This window comes from Ascaphus truei, chromosome 8, assembly GCF_040206685.1.
Source record: "Ascaphus truei isolate aAscTru1 chromosome 8, aAscTru1.hap1, whole genome shotgun sequence".
Classification (NCBI taxonomy): domain Eukaryota; kingdom Metazoa; phylum Chordata; class Amphibia; order Anura; family Ascaphidae; genus Ascaphus; species Ascaphus truei.
Genome location: NC_134490.1, coordinates 17,945,192 through 17,965,227, shown reverse-complemented (window position 1 = coordinate 17,965,227; position 20,036 = coordinate 17,945,192). Strand labels below are relative to the sequence as shown.

Here is a 20,036-nt window from a genome sequence, read left to right as displayed (position 1 = left end):
CAAGAATAGTACACAAAACGGGGTTGCACTAGACGTTGATCTCTTTTTGGGGTCTTCAATTGACGTCTTCATCTACACAGAAGACAACCACATATCTACTCCATCTCCATTGCTTTTGGAGCTACTGCCAGGACCCTTTATGGACCAAGCCAGATCTCATTCTGTCCTTCATTTTGGTGGGGGTGGGGGAGTTGCGCCCAACAATGGATTTATATCAATCTACTTCGCTGAGTTCGCTACTCTGTGTTCTATTATTCTGCAGGTTTTCAAGCAGACCAGTAGCCTGAATGTAGTGGGAAGATCGGACGCAGAGCCCCAACTATCCCTTCCTTGTTCCATTATTTTCCATACCGGTCTGTCTCAAACGCATGAGAATGTCCATGCTGCTTGTTCACCACACGCCACACTTTGCTCACGGCGGGGAGGTTCTTTGCAGCTCATTTTACACACATCAGGTCCGGGATCAATGATGCCCATTGAGAAATCTTTGATTTTTCACCTCCCTAGCTGAAAGTAATAATACTGTATTTTTCCTTTTGCACTTGCTTTTGACATTTTCAAAGGTGACTCCTGCTTTTGTGCACTTAGGATTCTCTTGGCTTAAATATATGTTTGGCAGAAGTCGGCTGTATGGTCTGAAACGTTACACTACAGCCATATTTTATCAGGTGATGTACTTCAGTTATATAGATGTGTGGACAACATTAGAAGATAAGGTATGGTAGAACGAATTTCTAGCTGGATCCTTTCTCTCTTAACCTCCCTGGCTGCAGTGGGGAACTGTACGGGGTTATGATTGTGGTTCAAGTTTGTGGATCTGTCTGAGACATGTAATTGTGCTCAGAAGTGTTAATTATCCTTGCGGTCTCCTAACGTCTGTAATGCAAGAGATAAGAACACAGTATAAACATAGTCCTTGCTAGTCTATTTGCCTTCACCAACTCCCCTGCAAGGCTGTTTCACTAAAACCATCAGTTGGCTCGCGGTTTTAGCACGAGTAAGCCTGAAATGTTTGAGGCCACGGTTACCCACGTTCACACTTCACATGTCCGTAATTAGTACTTCCAATTCGAGATGAGTTGGGATTTTTGGAATCTGACATCCCTGAACATCGACAATTTTAACAACATTTAGACAATAGCATTGCGCCAAATCTGACTCTGATTGCCAGATGTGCTGGGAAGTCTGATTCCAAAAATTCCGACGCGCTCATCTCTGCTTCTGATTCACCACAATATTATTGGAATATTTTACCATATAAATGCAGTATTGACTTCTGTGCCACCAATTGGTCCCATTCCCGCATCCCTCTGCCTTCTGCAACAGCATTTTTAGCTGTCCTTTACTCATTAGGGCCATAATGACTGAGCAGTGCTAAGCACCCTACAGCCGATTTTCATTTAAAAGGCCTTAATAAAGTGCCTTATTGTGTGACGCTATTTAATAAATCCAGACCTTAAATATTAACCGGCACTCGTATATGCACTTAAACCCCCGCAATACTTTATTTCATAGCATTTCATTATTAAATCTAATGTTCTAAAGCCACAGTTGTAACTAAGGATCTGAAAAATAGGTTACAGATGAAGTTCTCCGTGTCCTACGTACTACATTTATATCTAATTTCTTTTTTCCGTCACTCTTCCATGTATATACAGTTTGTCCAAGGATAAGTCCCTGCCTCATAATGTTTACCCACTCATCTTTTGTCACCTGAGGCACAGAGGTAAGAGGGACTTGACTGGGGGGTTGAACCTTGTTCAACCACATACCACAAGCACTACTCCTCGCTTAGCTATAATAGGCTAGCCCTTTAGTCTCTGTAGCGTTTTGTGTTTGTGTAAACCCGGCATATTTCTGCAGCTGATATTTGACACAAAGTATTTCTGATATTGGAAGGGCTGTAGCAGTAGGGTTTGGCACGTAGGATGTTGAACTTGGCGGAAGAACTGAAGGAAAGCAGAGTTTATGCTACTCGCTGGATACAGAATAGCAAGGAGGGGGATAGCCATGGTGATCTGTTACTATATATGGCTCGGCTACTTCATCAGGCATGACCTTAAGATGAGGATTTCCTGAGATGCGTTTGATATATGTGTCACGGGAGACCAGGCCATTTACACCTTTTTACCAGGATCATGCATTGAGCAAAACAAGTCAATGAAATAAATTGCACATTTATTCACAGGAAAAGGCAAACACACAATGTTACACAAACTACAGCAAAAAGACACACTTACTTAGGAATTGGGGTAACAACCTAGACTGTCCTAGATGCAGGGAATCCTATCCCTGATAACAGTTGCAAAAACAGGACAGAAAATATTCCAGACAGCATTCGCTGAAGCAGCCCTTTTCTTGCTGGAGACATGCAACTGGAAACTTAGAATCTGAGAGGATTGGGGAACTATGAGATACCTTGGGGAACACTGGAGAACACACTATCTAATGGGCGCAAGGGGTTATAATACCTCTGACTTTCATTCAAAAAATACTATAGCCCAATTCAAAGCTTGAGAAATTTCATCGCCACCAATCAGAGACAAGCTGGTAGACCCAACAGTTACCTGGAAATCTGAATGAACCAAGGGGCATTGGCAATTTGGCACCTCTGGCCCTGGTTCCCTCAATGCCACCCGTGGTGCCAGGCTCCTGCCAGTCTGGTGAGTTCAATGGAAATGCAAAGAGCGTCAATTGATCTCAGGATGTGGATACTTGAATCCTTCCCTCCTGTCCAAATGGTCTTGACACCTTGGTCATCCTCTTGGGCTTTCATCTCCAGATGTCGTGCCAGACCTTCTGGCACCACTTGGTAGCCCAGTGGCCTGTCAGAGCATTGGTTCTGAAAGTCCCAGCTCATTTCTGTGCACAAACAGATATGTTTTAAACCACACTGTTCCATAAAATATACACTTTAAAAATATCCTAAGTCTTTTGGTTATGGGAAATACAATAAGAAGCTGGCCATTATTTCTTACTAGCCATATTCCCCACACTCTATACAATAAGATTAGGGCTGGACTTTTAAAAGTCCCATCACAACCTTGTAGATGATTGGAGTACCCCCAGAACCCCGATACCGGTTCTGGGTGACCTGGGCATTTACTGGGTATCCCCATTAACCTAGGAGCCCCTTGACTGTTTCAGGGACACCTCACATCACTATGCCCCATTTACCTTTCTGGGCTGTGCTGAAGCAGGGACCCCTAGTGGTGAGTCGCGTAAGTGTTTTCAAGAGGAGATATTACCAAGACAATGTGTCTACATGCATCCAGGTGTCTGACCTGATACCTGGGTACTTTTTTTAGGGGAACCAGCAACTCTGGACCCTGACTAGATGGTCACAATCTGACAACAGTTTCTCTGCGCAAACCCCTCCTCCTCAACCCCCCCCCCCCCCTGAAACTCATACCACAGCAGTCCCTGCTTGCTGGCATCCATGGAAAGGTAAAAACACAAACATTCTATATTGTCATAATTACAGGTAATGCTTTTACAACAGTTGGGTCCAAGAGTTGACCCTCCTGAACCCCAAAACATGGATCAGAGGTAACCAAACGGGCTTAACTTTTATTAGTGAGCCTGGCTACCTCTTCACCGTCACAATATCAAACCCTTTAATTGGATTTGAACCAATATTCAGGCAGACACGTGCCAAAGTATGCGTGTGTAGGGTAACCTATCTAAAGCCGCCTCTCTTCTCCTGAATTCTTTAACCCTTTGATCGACATGAATAGATTATGTCCTGTTAAACCTTTGCTAATAAAAGCTCTTTCCATCTTGTAATCACTGACTCTGCTTTGTTTCACTTTAAAGTAGCAATCCCTCTATTGAAAGTCCCAGCTATTTGGGAAATATAAATCTCTGCCACTGCCTCGAGCCAAGGAACGGAATGTGTTTTTAATGCACAGCGTTCGCCTCGGTGATTGGTTGCCAAAGCCGGTGGCCATTTGGTTTAGCAAAACTTGCTGGTGATTTTTCTTCTGAACTGCAGGGGACAGAGCACCGTACTTCTGTCTCTATTGCTTGCCTTCATTGACACCCCCCCATGGAGTCAGCTTATTTGAGGGTTACTCCTCCCCCTCCCCCCAGTTTAACAAAGACGACTCCAGCAGTCCTGGTTTTGCCGTCTTGGGCTTGTTGGGAAAACTCCATACACTTGAAAACCCACCAAAGCCGGAGTCTGTCATTTTTAGCCAGGTCTGAAGCCGTGGCAATGTGAGTAAAGCGTAAAGCCACCAGCTCTGAAAACCATGACACTAGGACTTTAACCAAACTCCTCTGCTTCCAAGTCAGTGTCAGCTCCTTGTGACCTTGGGCACGTCACTTTATTTCCCAGGGTCTCTGGCACCAAATATCTGTTGTACATGGCTGTGTACCATGTGCTATATTGTAATTATGAAGCACTTTGAGTCCCATTGGGAGAAAAGCGCTGTATGAAGTAAAAAAAATTTTTATCACTGTAGTTCTCGTTAGATACACATCCTGTGTATTTAGGACTGTCTTCATGTAGGGTAAGGGTTGCCAACGCCAGTCCTCAAGAGCAACCAACAGATCAAGTTTTGAGGCTATCCCTGCTTCAGCACAGGAGGCTCAGAAGCTCAGTCTTCAACGGAGCCTTTGAGCCACTTGTTGGTGGCCCTTGAGAACGGGAGTCAACCACTCCTGGCCTAAGGTGTTCAAATTCCCAGTGCGGAATACATAAAAAAAAAAAAATCATATCAATATCTATATAATATATATATTTTTTTCTTCTAGAATGCGAGCACAATGTAATTGGGTTCACACAACCGGTTGGGGGGTCTTAAGGACTGGAGTTTACCCCCCCCCCCCTTTCTGTGGAGGTCGAGACTTCTCACTAAAGTGTGTTTATTGCAGCGAGATAGTGCGCAAGAAGAGGGAACTTTGTAGACGACGAAGCTGCTTGGAATGTAGTTGTGTTCACAAAGTCATTGGGAGCATGTATGCTTTTAAACTACTGTCACCCATCTGCCCCAGCAATCTTTCTGATTGCAAAACAAATATTCTATGCTTTCATAGCCCCAAGCAGCCGCGCTTCCTGCGCACATTTACAGCTACAAATCCACATTACGTTTTTATTAACCTTGTACTAAGAATTAGTCAAATAAGCATTTAAACCAGTACAATTTTATAGTCTCATTTCCCCTTAAGAGACTTAATCCAACTTTTCTAAGTTTGTTCCTAACCCTCCATCTGTCATGTCTTTTCCAGTGGACTAATTTGTATAAAAATGGTCTGATTTTGCTTTGCGGATTCATTATTTTGTGAGCCCCTGTAGTTTTCTGCTCCTCTGCAGTAACTCCAGCGGCTGCCCTAACAATGGACTCTGCTGATATACCAGTTAATAGAAGGTGTGTGTGTGTGTGTGTGTGTGTGTGTGTGTGTGTGTGTGTGTGTGTGTGTGTGTGTGTGTGTGTGTGTGTGTGTGTGTGTCTAAGATAGACCCTTTCAGCGGGTACCTATACTACCAATGTTATCCTGCGTCCCCTGTATTTCCTCCCAAGCAGAGTGAAAACAGGAAAGAAAACATTGATGTAGTTCAGTGTTTCACGGCCGGGGTTCCGTGGCACCCTAGGGTTCCGCAAGAGGCTCAAACGGGTGCTGCGCCCCCCCATCTCCCAGTGCGGGGCACTTTCCTCTGTCGTGATTGGCTGCACTATCTAGCAGCAGCCTATCAGGAGGAGTGTCTGTGGGGTGTGTCCAAGTAGAGGAGGCAGCAGCATGGACCTGAGAGAGGTGAGGCTGTGTGTGTGTCTATCCTATGTGTATTTGTTCTGTCAGTGTGTGTGTGTGTGTGTGTGTGTGTGTGTGTCTGTCCTATGTGTATTTGTTCTGTGTGTGTGTGTGTGTGTCTGTCCTATGTGTATTTGTTCTGTCAGTGTGTGTGTGTGTGTGTGTGTGTGTGTGTGTGTGTGTGTGTGTCTGCCCTATGTGTATTTGTTCTGTCAGTGTGTGTGTGTGTCTGCCCTATGTGTATTTGTTCTGTCAGTGTGTGTGTGTGTGTGTGTGTGTGTGTCTGCCCTATGCGTATTTGTTCTGTCAGTGTGTGTGTGTGTGTGTGTGTGTGTGTGTGTGTCTGCCCTATTTGCATTTGTTCTGTCAGTGTGTGTGTGTGTCTGCCCTATGTGTATTTGTTCTGTCAGTGTGTGTGTGTGTGTGTGTGTGTGTGTGTGTGTGTGTGTGTGTGTGTGTGTGTGTGTGTGTGTGTGTGTGTGTGTGTGCGTGTGCGTGTGTCTGCCCTATGCGTATTTGTTCTGTCAGCGTGTGTGCGTTTTCTGAAACAGTCTCTGTCTGTCTCTCCTGTGACTCTCTGTTCGGTGTTTTCTGTGACACAGTCTCTGTCTGTCTCTCCTGTGACTCTCTGTTCGGTGCTTCCTGTGACACAGTCTCTGTCTGTCTCTCCTGTGACTCTCTGTTCGGTGCTTCCTGTGACACAGTCTCTGTCTGTCTCTCCTGTGACTCTCTGTTCGGTGCTTTCTGTGACACAGTCTCCGTCTGTCTCTCCTGTGACTCTCTGCTCGGTGCTTCATGTGACACAGTCTCTGTCTGTCTCTCCTGTGACTCTCTGTTTGGTATTTTCTGTGACACAGTCTCTTTCTGTCTCTCCTGTGACTCTCTGTTCGGTGCTTCCTGTGACACAGTCTCTGTCTGTCTCTCCTGTGACTCTCTGTTCGGTGCTTCCTGTGACACAGTCTCTGTCTGTCTCTCCTGTGACTCTCTGTTTGGTGCTTTCTGTGACACAGTCTCTGTCTGTCTCTCCTGTGACTCTCTGTTCGGTGCTTCCTGTGATCCTATCCTGTTGGGATGGTGCCTCTCCAACTGAGCACCGTGGTTAGCGATGCCCGAGAGAGGAAAAAAAGGTTAAAAAAACCACTGACCCAGTCAATAGCATGTGTGACATATGCGGTACCTAAGGGGTTAACATTTAGAGGCTCTATATGTGCTGTGTGTGAGCTCAAGTGCAGTTAAAAAAAAAACCACAAGTGCCCTAAGAAATAGTGAAACAAATCTAAAGAAAAGTGCGAGACAAATAATACTTCCCAAGCTAATCGCAGCAAAAATGTTATCAGCACCGTTCTCCTGGGGGAAGAAATCGCTGTGTGTGCTGCGACCGGCTGATTTAAATTTCAGGTCACTTATCCAATCGCACTCCAGTTGACACAATTACATATATTATACCGTGGGACGGGGCTTTGAGCTACTAAGATTGTGTGTGTATATATATATATATATATATATATATATATATATATATATATATATATATCCATTAAATGGGGACGGCGCTCTGGGGCATCTGTAAACAAAAGTTAAAGATAACTTATTAATTCATCACTATTTGACGTTTCGGTGCCTTGTGGGACCATTGTGAAGATATATATGTATATATTTGGGTGGACAAAAATATATGAAACTTAGGAGCCAGAGGTTTAAGGGATTTGTTGATCAAAGAGGTTGTGGGGGCAGCATGTTTAGGGGGAATGTGGAGCAGGCGGGAGGTAGTTTCTCTGGGCAGGACATGCACTCCGACGCGCGCTCGCACACACAGACACACATTTCCACTCTGACAGACACTCATGAGGTGTGTGTCTCATGTCTCAAAACTGCATAATTTGATTTGGCCTAAATTGAAGTTTCGTACACTGGAGAGAAAGTGCTTTGCTTGTAATAGCAAAAAAAAACAAAAAAATTACAAATCATTTAAGGCAGGTGATTTTGTGTAATGAAATATTTTTTTATTCAAAAAAAAATTATATATATATGTAGTAACCAGGGAAATTCTGATAACAGAAGACAGCACACCGCAATAGTAGTCCAAAAAATGTGTATTGTGAACACAGGGCCGCCAACGTTTCGGTCCTCGTAGAGGGACCTTCCTCAGGGCAGTGCACAAGTGACTGATCCAAGCACCCATATATACCCCTAACACCATGTATAAAATCACCTGAAACCATGGTGTTTTACATGGTGTTTTATATATATATTAAAGCTTTGATTTGGTAAGAATTGCATTTTTCACTTATCACTTACACTTTGTCCCAATCCTTTCCCCAGTATGGCAGGTTTCCATTGTTTACTTTGAGCATGTTTGCATACAGAACGCCTGCCCTTGTAGACCCATTGCATGGGATGTCCCATATCCTTCCACACCGACTCTCTGCTTTTGGGGTTACTCTGGGGCAAGGAATACATTTTCATTCAGATCCCCCACTTGTGGTTTTATAGCTGAGGGACTTTTTCATTGGCCAAACGGAGAGATGCCGATGATGAGGAAGGGATACATTTAGGTTAGTGATTTAATTCCTTCCTGGACCGTTGTGGTTTCCCAGTCTGCTTGTCACATTGTGATAAATTGACTTCCTTGACAAGTTGTGATCTTGGAGCTCTGCTGCTTCTTGCTGACTCTTTGCTGGATGATAACGCTGACTGTTCTTTCTCTTTCCTTCCTAGGCCCTGCTGAACACTCAGAACAAGCTGAGAACCCTCGTTCCCAATTTCACGTTCAACTTGGGTTTCTCAGGGAAGTTCTATCACACAGGTATAGTTCTTATTGTTTAAAGTGTTCTGTAAAGGAGGGAGGGTTGCTTATTGGATATGCACGTTGATGTCTCAGATGGCATTGCCGTAAAGTTTGGTTAATCACATATAACACTTCAAAGATCTGAAAATCACACTTCTAGTTTAGTGGAAGTGAAATCTTGGAAGTGTGGTAACGGAGCTACTACACCAAACCACAAATAGCCTCTAAAACCGCAGTGTGACCGTAATATGGGAAGAGACGCTTATCGTCCATAGATGTCCAGCTGCAGTTTTTTGTTGCTTCACTATTTCCCTAGCGTTTTTTTTCTTCTTCTTTAAATTGTCCTTCTGGTGTAAAAGTTTTTTCCTAGCAAAAATGGTTCTAGGCTGCAATGGTGTTAAAAAGCACCCGTCAAGAAAAGGCCCCCCGCATGCACAGCCCGCAGATGAGGCTGTTACAGAGTCCTTTTTGCATTCCAATAAGTGAAGCCCCCTTTTATCACAAACAAGGTAGATTCTGCTATCCTGATCCACTTACTGTGACTGCATTCCGAACCAAGCTAAATGGGAAATGTTACCTTTTCCAAGTGTAAGGCTGCGTCCATGGAAGGACGGGCAGCGCTCAGCCGCGCGGACGCTCCGCGCTGAGCCCCGGCATCCTCAATGAGGATGTCTTTAGAGGGGGCTCACGCGAGCGTCCGCAGGCGTGCTGAGGAGTTGGATTTTTCAGCCGACAGCCACAGCTGTTTTTCAGCGCGCTGTCGGCTGGAAACCTCCAAGCACAGTACAGCAGCGTCAACGTCACGGCGCCGTGACGTCGACGTCGGTACATCGCGAGCTATTGGCCCAGCGACGTCACTGCCCCGCCTCCCGATCGCACACGCTGGCTCGCCTGCATGTGCATGAAATCGCACAGGCTTCAGCAGTCGAGCCTCAGCGTCAGCGCGGTTCTGCACTGCTCCCCCCTCTATGGACGCAGCCTAAGTGTAACTTTGTAAGAAGATAAAGCGCAGAGCTGCTTTGGCAGGTTCATCATACAGTGTCTGTAACAGCAGTAGTGTTGCGTGGGCTGTGACTGCAGCAAAATAAAAGGGATGCTGGAGAATTAATGGGGCATTTCTGATTCCTTTTCTTGCCAGAGGGTCTCTGGGTATAATTGTTTTTTAGCTGCTCAGCATATTGTGTAGTGCTGCGGCCAAATTAGTGATTCCTCTGTACATTGCCGTGTGCATATTTGCAATCTCGCAGGATGGGGACTCTGGGTTGGAATGCACCAGTCTGGCTGTGCCTATGAGTGGCCAACTCCAGTCTTCAAGGGCCAGCAACAGGTCAGGTTTTAAGGATATCCCAGCTTCAGCACAGGTGGCTCAATCAGAGGCTGTCTTCGACCGAGCATCTGATTGAGCCACCTGTGCTGAAGCAGGGCTTGATTGAGCCACCTGTGCTGCAGCAGGTATATCCTGAAAACCCGACCTGTTGGTGGCCCTTGAGGGCTGGAGTTGGCGACTCCTGCTCTAAGGTAAGCGATGTGAGATATCGGTGTCGTTTTAAACAATGCTCTGCGTTTCTTCTCCCTATCCCAGGCACCGATGAGGAGGATGAGGGGGATGACATGCTTCTCCAGCACAGGAAGGACTTCTGGTGGTTTCCCCACATGTGGAGCCACATGCAGCCCCACTTATTCCACAATGTCACTGTCCTTGCAGAGCAGATGAAGCTCAATAAGCTGTTTGCTCAGGTAAGGACCATATCGCTATTGTATGGGCAGTTCCAAAACCTCCTTGCCCGAACGTGCTGTATAAACCCTGCAAACCCCCCGGGCATCAGTCAGCGGTCACACTCTGTAATGTGCCGGTTTCAGAAGTCAGACGATATATCGTTCTGATATGTTAGGTAATATATTAGCACTAATAGAGGATGGTACCTTGTTGGCTCCTAGAGTAGGTCAGGGGTGCCCAACTCCAGTCTTCAATCCCACCCAACAGGTCAGGCTTTTAGATATCCCAGTTGAAGACTGAGACTCTGATTGAGCCACCTGTGTTGAAGCAGGGACTGATTGAGCCACCTGGGCTGAAGCAGGACTGATTGAGCCACCTTTGCTGAAGCAGGGATATCCTGGACTGGAGTTGAGAACCCCTGGAATAGACCAACAAAAGTAAGGTAGAAAGGGTTAAAGAGTGCAAGCTTTCGAGACCACAAAGGTCCCCCCTTCAGGCAGGCTTGTACACATGAAGCTGAAATAACATGTCCTATTTATACAAGGAGCCTATGTAGATGTTATTAGTGCGATACCCAAAGTAAAATGGAAATTATTAAAAAAAAAAACAAGCAAAAGTCAATTGGTTAGGGGTCAGGGGTTAGGGGTCAGGGTGGGAGCAGTCTGGGTGATGTATTAGATATACCAGAATGTTTGCCGTTGAAATGCATAGTTTACAAACGTGGTTTCTCTTGTACGATTGCTTTAATGTGACAGGGCCAGCACATCCCAATCCTTGCACTACAGAAAATGACCATTGAAGTCTAACATCAAAGATCTTGCAGTCTTGTTTGGGAAGACGAGCAGATGTATCTTTGCCCATGGACACACCACAGAATTGAAATGGTTTCTCTCGACATATCAAGCCCTTAATGTAGCACTGTTGAGTAACAACTTTAAACCAAGTCTTAGAGCAGCAAAACTTGAAAGAACTTATGTACATTTTTTAAATAAAATCAGCTCTTTAGTGTTAGATAATACTATTCGCTTTTCTTTTTTTAATGCCCAATGTCATTTTTTTATTGCACTGATCATCCTGTGGTTGCTATAGTGAAACTGACAAAAGGAAAGCGAGGTGGAACTGTAGTAAAACTGTATTTTCCCTCTCCGAAAGTGAATACTTGGCTGTGATAAAGAATAGTACAGGCATACCCTGCATTAACGTACACAATGGGACCGCAGCATGTATGTAAAGCGAAAATGTACTTAAAGTGAAGCACTCCCTTTATTCCCCACTTATCGATGCATGTACTGTACTGCAATCGTCATATACGTGCATAACTGATGTAAATAACGCATTTGTAACAGGCTATATAGTCTCCCCGCTTGCGCACAGCTTCGGTACAGGTAGGGAGTTCAACTTTGCTGTACAGGTCGTGCATGCGTGAGCTGCTGTTTGACTATTAGATATGTACTTACTCGCGAGTGTACTTAAAGTGAGTGTCCTTAAAGCGGGGTATGCCTGTACTAAGCACTCCCAGCCCCTCTCTCATTCTTGGGTTTGCTTTACACTTCAGCAACTTGAGTATTTGTGCAGCAGTCATGAACCTGAACTGTCTTTCATTGAGTTGCTCTTTCCGTGTGTCTTTGGGTATCATGGCGGAAACGTAATAATATGGGAGACGAGCCGGCAGAAAGGAGCAATTTAAGAAAAACCTTAAACTGTTCTCTATTTTAAAGTGTAATAAAAACAAATAAAAAGTACACAAAAACCTTTTCAAATTTGCGTTCTCACATTGGATCACGATCAGTATTTGCAAAAACAAGCCCAGCGCAACATACAAAGCGACACAACATGTAGTACGATCAGTACTAGCAAAAACAGGTCCAGCACAACATACAAAGTGACACAACATATAGTACGATCAGTACTAGGATTGATGCAGATTCAGCTGCTCGTTCGTTGTTGTTGTTTGAGATCTACTGTTGACACGATGATGTAAAACAAATATATATACACTATATTCACCGCGCTTCTTAGTGTAAGTTGCATGCTGCTGGTGAAAAGATTGGCCATATATATGTGAAAAAACAAAGTGTCAAATCAACGTCAAGGAAAGTCTCAGTAGCAGATCCCTTGACGTTGGTTAGCACAGGGGGGCGCAAACTTTTTTCCCTGCGCCCCCCTGCCGGCTGTCCCCTCACTCCCGCGCCCCGCTCCCAACCCCAACTTACCTGTGCTCCGGCGTAATGACGTCACGTTGCCATAGCAACGTGACGTCACATGACCTAGCAGCGTCATTTTGCCGCCGCGTTGCCATGGCGACACAGGGAGGGAGCCACGGTAAGTTAGGTTTACAGAGGCCCTGCAGCTCCCCCGGCACTTAATTCAAGTGCCCCCCGTCGGCAGTGTCGCGCCCCCCCTGGGGGTCGTGCCCCACAGTTTGCGCACCGCTGGGTTAGCAGGATGTAACCAAAAGTCTCCTTTTGTCTTACAGACTTGGGTTTCACTATGTACATTTATTTCCCCGTTTATTGTTAGCCCAATGGGAGAAGCGCAGGGATTCACTTTGTTTGTTGACACGATGACTCTTTGTTTTTAATTGGAGTTAGAGAATGAAAAAATATAGTGATAATAGCGCTAAAGCTTCTATACTAATTAGTGCTTATCAAAATAGTGACAAGTGAATAATACTTATATAAGCTAGGCTGCCTGGTAACCTACTGCCTAGTACAGACAGAACAGAACATAAAACAAATAAACCCGGCGCCAAAAAACTAATTGTGATCTTCTGACCATCAATTAATGTCCAATTAATTAGGATTATTTAATTAGAGTTAGGGAAACAGCCATGGTGTCCACATTTCCCCAGCCTATCGTTCTCGGTCAGGCATGGTTCCTTGTTACCGCCGTCACTTCACTTCTTGTCCTTTGAGCGTTGGGACATAAAATTAAATTGGGATAAAAAAATGCTAGAGTGCATCTTCCTGGTGAAGCATTAATGGCAGCGTCAGTTGAACATGCAGATGTTTGGAAAGGTGGGCTTTAATGAAGCGGATTTTATTGATTGGATCAGGGGTTCATAACTCCAGGCCTCTGTTACCATGAACAGTCCAGGTTTTTAGGATATACCCACTTGTGCACAGGTGGCTGCATCATTTTTGACTGAACCCCCTGTGCTCAAGCAGGGATATCTGTAGAATCCTGACTGGTGGTGGTGGTACTTGAGGACAGCAGTTGGGAGTCATTGGATTATTTGGGGCCATAAGACCTGGAAGAAGTTTAGCTTTTGTGCTTTTGCTACACTTTGCCTGTATCTCTGTGCTTGCTTGCAGGAACACGGCATCCCTATAGATTTAGGGTATGCAGTGGCACCGCATCATTCTGGCGTTTACCCAATCCACAGCCAGCTGTACGAAGCCTGGAAATCTGTGTGGGACATCCAGGTGACCAGCACCGAGGAGTACCCCCACCTCCGGCCAGCTCGCTACCGAAGGGGATTCATTCACAACAACATCATGGTAAGGAGCGTTGTCAAATTCCATTTGTGGATACAGCGTGAAGCACGACTGGCCAACTCCAGCCCTCGAAGGCCACCAGCTGGTCGGGTTTTAAGGATATCCCTGCTTCAGCACAGGTGGCTCAGTCAAAGACTGAGAGACTGATTGAGCCACCTTTGCTGAAGTTGGGATAGCCTTAAAACCTGACCAGGTGGTGGTCTTGGAGGGCTGGAGTTGGCCACCCCTATTGTATAGCGTCCTGTTTGCATCATATGCATATTTAGTCAGTGAGTAGCAAAGTATGAAATTCATATTGTCCGTGTCCTGCAGTCTGTTCTTCACACAGTCTAGGAAAGACACAAACCTTGAAATATTTCACCAGGTACCAAACCTTGGTGGTGTGTTCCATAAATAATTGTATGGAAATGAGTAGTGTGCGTATATGTCACTAACCCCTCATTTTTCAGTTTTTAATGTCATGTATTGTATATATCCATCCATATACAGATATATATCTGCATCTCTCCCCCAATGGCCCCTAAATCCAAAACCTTGTTGACTCTCTCTCCTCCATGTAAAGATATTACCACGACAGACCTGTGGACTCTTCACTCACACCATATTCTACAACGAATATCCCGGAGGCTCCAAGGAACTGGATAAATCCATCCGGGGTGGGGAGCTCTTCCTGACGGTCCTCCTGAACCCGGTGAGAGCACGTTTCAGGACATCTGCTTATAACACGCAGAACTCATTAGCACGTGACCAAATGGTTGAGGAATTGGTTACCAACTACAAAAGTATTAACATACTGGATTTGGAAAATACTATACAAGCGCACAAGTGCACGCGCACCCACACCCACACACCCACTCCCACACACCCACACCCACACACACCCACACCCACACACACACAGAGATTTGGAGATGACAAACGTCGCTCATTTAGATGAACGAGACTTTTGAGGTCTCCAAAAAAATATTGTGCACAAACATTGCAAGGTGTTTAATTTCATTACAATAAAATGTATTTTAAGGTGCAAAAATAAATATGGACCAAAGGAATTTACACTTAAGCTTCAGTCATGGCTTAGTGCAGATCTTGTGTGTTTATCAGCCCTATGGTGCCTCACAAGGAAAAAAAAAACCAGTCATTAGATTATTTGCACCGATGCTTAATGCTTAATACTTAATTCCAGTGTCTCTTATTGCTCGATAAAGCTTTCTGCAGCACTCCGGGCTCAAATCTGTCACAACTCCTCTCACCCGCACAGCACCATCACAAATTGTAATCTTTAAATAAGCCTCTGTATTGTTCCTTAGTGTAATTTGCTGCAGATTTAAAGTGTGGTGCTGTTTGGTTGGTAGGCACGTCCTTTAGCCTGGGAGTGTAAGCAGATCACCACCTCCATTTTATACAACCACTCTGTTTACTTTTAGACAGGGTGTGTGACTGGTGGGTGCGACCAAACAACATGATCAAAGCAAACACCTCTGACTAAAATATTAGTATCTTCTCCTTAATCTGCTTTAATGGGGCAGTCCCTCCTAGGAACACAGTTCTCCAATGGTAGTAACCTGTTTCGGAGGCTGAGACTTGCAGACCGACACCTTTGTTTACCAAAATTCCACACCTATAAATATCTTAAATATATTTTTTTGTAGCCATAGTGATGCCTCTCTCCACCCCTCTCTCCCACACCCTCTCTCCCACACCCTCTCCCCCACACCCTCCCCCCCACACCTCTCTCCCCCACACCCTATCCCCCACACCCTCTCTCCCACTTCCTCCCCTCTTTCTTCCCCCCTCCCTCTCTTTTCCCACCTTTTCTTCCCCCTTCTCTCTCCTCCCCCCTTTCCCCTGCCTCTCTTTTCCCCCCTCTCTCCCCCACCTTGCTTTCCGCTCTCTCTTCTCTTGCTCTCTCTTCTCTTGCTCTCTCTTCTCTTGTTCTCTCGCTCTCTTCTCTCTCTTCTCTCTCTTCTCTCTCTTCTCTCTCTTCTCTCTCTCTCTCTCTCTCTTCTCTCTCCTCTCTGTCTCTTCTCTCTCCTCTCTTTCTTCTCTCTCCTTACTGTCTCTCTGATAAGGTCAGGTTGGGATACAGGTAGAGTTTATACTTGATAGACAAACCCTTTCCCATTCAGAAGTCCTGAAGAAATGGGTTTTGTACTTAATGTTTGAAAAAATAAAAACAGCCACACTTTAAGCACAGTTATATTTGTTTTAAGTCAGCCAATAATAATAATAATAATAATAATAATAATAATAATAAGAAAATTAACAAAACTCAGTGACAAAACTGAAAAGTTGCACTAAAGGGGAACATGGAAAGAACGTTAATTTAATGTCGTCCTTTACCCGTTTGTAATGTGTGGCTGGGTGTTAACTCTTTGTGTTCTTTAGAAACGGAATGTTTTTCTTGTTCTGTAGAAGTTCATGCTTCTCATGTTTATGGTCTTTCATGCTGATCTGACTAATGGGTGCATAATTACATTAAAAACAAAGAGCAATTAAAAAAAAACCATTTAGCGGTAGATTTTAGGATCTAGCCTGCACACCAATAAGAATAATATTTTATTTCCGAGGACACACAAATGTTACAGAAATACTACGTTTTTAAGAAGAGATACTGAGCGAATGAAATCTGCCGATACGTAATGGTATCTCTGGTCTTAGGAGGGACTGCTCTTATAGAAGTCAGTATTCTAAAAATAAAAAAAGACATGGTTTCAATTCAAAAGCAACCACACCGAGTCTGACTGTTCCTGCCTCCCTGCTTGTAATAAAAGTAAATTTGATATCGGTGCTCCGAGGCCCTGTGTACCCACTGTTCTGGCAGACCTGCCATGAGATGGTCGTGAGGCTGCCAGTGGGTGTTTGGCAATTACCTGTCCATATAAATACAGGGTGTATTGTCTCCTGCAGTTCCTTATTGCAACGCTCCTGTCCAGCTCGGCGCATTCAATTTCATGAGAAGCTGACTAGTGACGGCACACGTCACTGTGCCTAACACAATACAGGAACACAGTGTGTTTGTGTTGATCATTTTAGGGCATTTGTCTTCCCTCCTAGAGTCTTCCTCATAGCGATGCTAAGATTAATTAGGCCAGCTTTGCTGTTAACTCTTTCTTTGCCAGGAGACTGGCCATGCATTGTGCTGTGACGGTGCTGGAGCAGGTGCGTCATGAAGTTGTCACCCATTCCTGATGCAGAAGGTGTTCCCTCTCGCTGTGTGCATCAATGTGTTTGCTTATTTGGGGTGCAATCATTACGATGGTTTTTAAGAGTTGGTGAAATGGAACCACAAAGATCGGTTGCCACCAAGTGAAAAATTCTTCAGAGATGAGCGTTGAGTCTAGTGCAGGGGAGGCCAAATCCAGTTTTGTAGGGCCAACAGCTCAGGTTTTACGGATATCCCTGCTTCAGCACAGGAGGCTCAGTCATTGACTGAGCCACCTGTGCTGAAGCAGGGATATCCGTAAAACCTGACTTATTGGTGGCCCGTGAGGACTGGAGTTGGCCATTCCGGGTCCAGTGGGTCAGACAGGAAATGGGGAAGTGTAGGGGACCATACAGACCAGTCTGTTATACCTGACCTATAGTAGATTACCTAATTTATACACAGGTCTGTTTCAGATTTAAAAGAATTACAAAGGACCAACATGACGATTTTTCTCAATGTCGTTGCGCAGAAGAACTAACCAGTTGTTTTCTTTGGCTGTTTGCGAAAGCCAATGTACCATGCCTATGAAAAACGTTCCAGTCTGCCCATTAAAATGTACCACAACCTACTGTATACCTACACTTCTTCTCCAAGACTCGTCCTGCTGTGAGAAGTCTCCATCTGTATAATGTGGCTAAGGGTTGAACCCAGCAGGCGGATTATTACAAGGCGTAATGTGCCATTGTCTGCACATTGGATTGCAAAGCATTGCATCTTTCTCTGGCAGCCACGAGCTTTCACAGGGTGCAGAAACGGCTCTTCCCATTAGAGCAGCCGCCTGGTATCTACTCGTCTGGTTGACCAGCCTCTTGATGACATGCGAGACTGTTTTTGTGATCTTTGGCCCGGTTCCCAGTCTGACTTCCCACTTGGGTTCTTCACTCCACTCCCCTCCGTTTAAAATGTAACACTGCGGCTCCCTCGCACTTCTCCATGTGAAATGAGGAAGTGTAGGAGGAAAGGGTGAAAAGTTCAGTGTCCCAGAGATGTACATTCCCTGCTATGCTAGGGCTTCTCTTTAGGAAACCACTGTCCTTGTCTCACATGGGATGGATCTGGGTGTATTTACCTATACCAAGGGTGGCCATCTCCAGAGCTACCAATAGGTTAGGTCTTCAGTATATCCCTGCTTCAGCACAGGCGACTGACCGACCGATTGAGCACCTGTGCTGAAGCAGGGATATCCTGAATACCTGACCTGTTGGTAGCTCTTGAGAACTGGAGTTGGCCTCCCCCGACCTAGACCATGTCAGGTCATTGTAGAGCTATTAATACATAACCGTTCTGAGACACTTTCCGATTTTGTGAGGGGTGTTGGTAATATGGTGTTTGTCTGCAGCAAGTTTAAAGGTGCAGTCCCTGCTGACATTAGTGCAGTTACATTGAAGTAAAAGTATTATGCTATATTTACTAAGCGATTCTGGATACGCTGAACTATGCTGTTAGTTGCGTGAGGGCAAAGCAAAATTGTGGGTCATATTTTCTAAGCATTGCTAACATTATGGTTGTCCCATAATTTATCTCGTGTCCCTCCGTGTTACATAGCTACATATTAGATGAGGTTGAAAAAAAGACATACGTCCATCAAGATCAACCTATGCTAAATTTAGATGACGGATACTTTTTATCCTACATCCGTACTGTATATTGATCCAGAGGAAGGCAAACACAAACCCGTGTCATATCATCCAATAATATCTCATAAGGGGAAAAAATACATTGACATTTCCTGACTCCAAATATTGGCAATCAGATTACTCTGGATCAACATCCTTCTCATGTACACGTATTTGGAATATTCATGTATACTTTTCCTTTCTAAAAATATGTCCATCCTTTTTTTTGTTTTTTTGAAGATATCTTTTGTATCTGTCATCACAGTCTCCATGGGTAATGAATTCCACATTGTAACAGTAAAGAACCCTTTCCTTTGTTGCTGGTGAAATCTCCTTTCCTGCAACCTTAAGGGATGACCCCGAGTCCTTTGTACTGCCCTTGGGATGAATAGTTCTTTTGAAAGCTCCATGTACTGTCCCCGAATATATTTGTATATAGTTATCATATCCCCTCTTAGACGCCTCTTTTCTAATGTAAAAAATCTAATTTAGCTAGCCTCTCCTCGTAAGTTAGATTGTCCATCTCCTTTATTAATTTGGTGGCTTTTCTCTGAAATTTCTCTAGTTCCATTATGTATTTTCTAAGGATGCTGGTACATGGCAGTGTGGTTTTTAGCCCACCCCGCAACTGGTGGTAGAACACGTCAGCTGATGCTTGACCTGTATACAGGAGTCTCCTCTCTCCCCCAATGAGCTGCGAGGGAGGGCATGTGGTTTTTTTTTGTGGTCATTTGTGAGCTCTGGTAGGGAACTTGTCCATAAGCCATTTTTATGCTACCTTGCCCCTACCCAGCCTCTGTGGTTCCCTTGAGGCCACGCTGGTGCTGCAGCGGAAATCTGGGATCCCATTATCTTGCCGGGCAGATGTGTGCTCTGGATGGACGGCAGGCATTGGCATGGGTAGCCTTATCCGCACCAGCAGACCGCTGGATTTACAGCCTTGGCATAGCCATAGCTCTACCATAGCATTTAAACCACAAACCTTACTGGATGGCCCGTGGATCTCATCTACTACATTTGTTTCCACTGTTCCTCTTGGCTCCGAATTTGCTCTGCCTGGGAAACTCAGCCTTGAAAAGCCTCCCGATTGCTGGTTACGGATTGCAGCTTTATGACCATACGCTGCTGGCTGTACCAGCATTAATGTTTAAACTGAAGCCGCAGTGTAAATAATATATAGAAGCTGTTACGTGGCTGATTTCTTCTACTTCATTCCAACTCCCAAAGTGTTGCAGGGAGGCTGCAGCTTTATTAGAGGGAGCTCTCTTTGTCCAGGTTAATTATACGGATGATGAAGCAGTTGTGTTATTTCTGTTTGATTACGTTTGCTGCTGCTGCTTTGAGTGCCTGATGGTGCAAGTGTAGGAATGGTACACACTGCAGCCACTATTTGGACTAAGCTCGCAGTATACACATTTTATGTTTATGTTGGTTAACACAATTTGTGTTGGTGGTAAAG

At 44.8% G+C, this 20,036-nt stretch overlaps 1 protein-coding gene across 2 annotated transcripts in view; it reads left to right on the top strand.

Annotated features, from left to right (window-relative positions):
* Positions 1-20,036, top strand: part of NDST2 (N-deacetylase and N-sulfotransferase 2) — a 105,618-nt gene that overhangs the window by 74,229 nt on the left and 11,353 nt on the right. For both annotated transcript variants that reach the window (XM_075610647.1, XM_075610648.1), the window contains 4 exons: positions 8,473-8,560; positions 10,125-10,279; positions 13,574-13,759; positions 14,319-14,447. In XM_075610647.1, coding sequence (XP_075466762.1) covers positions 8,473-8,560; positions 10,125-10,279; positions 13,574-13,759; positions 14,319-14,447 — 558 coding nt within the window. The remainder of the gene's footprint in view (positions 1-8,472; positions 8,561-10,124; positions 10,280-13,573; positions 13,760-14,318; positions 14,448-20,036) is intronic.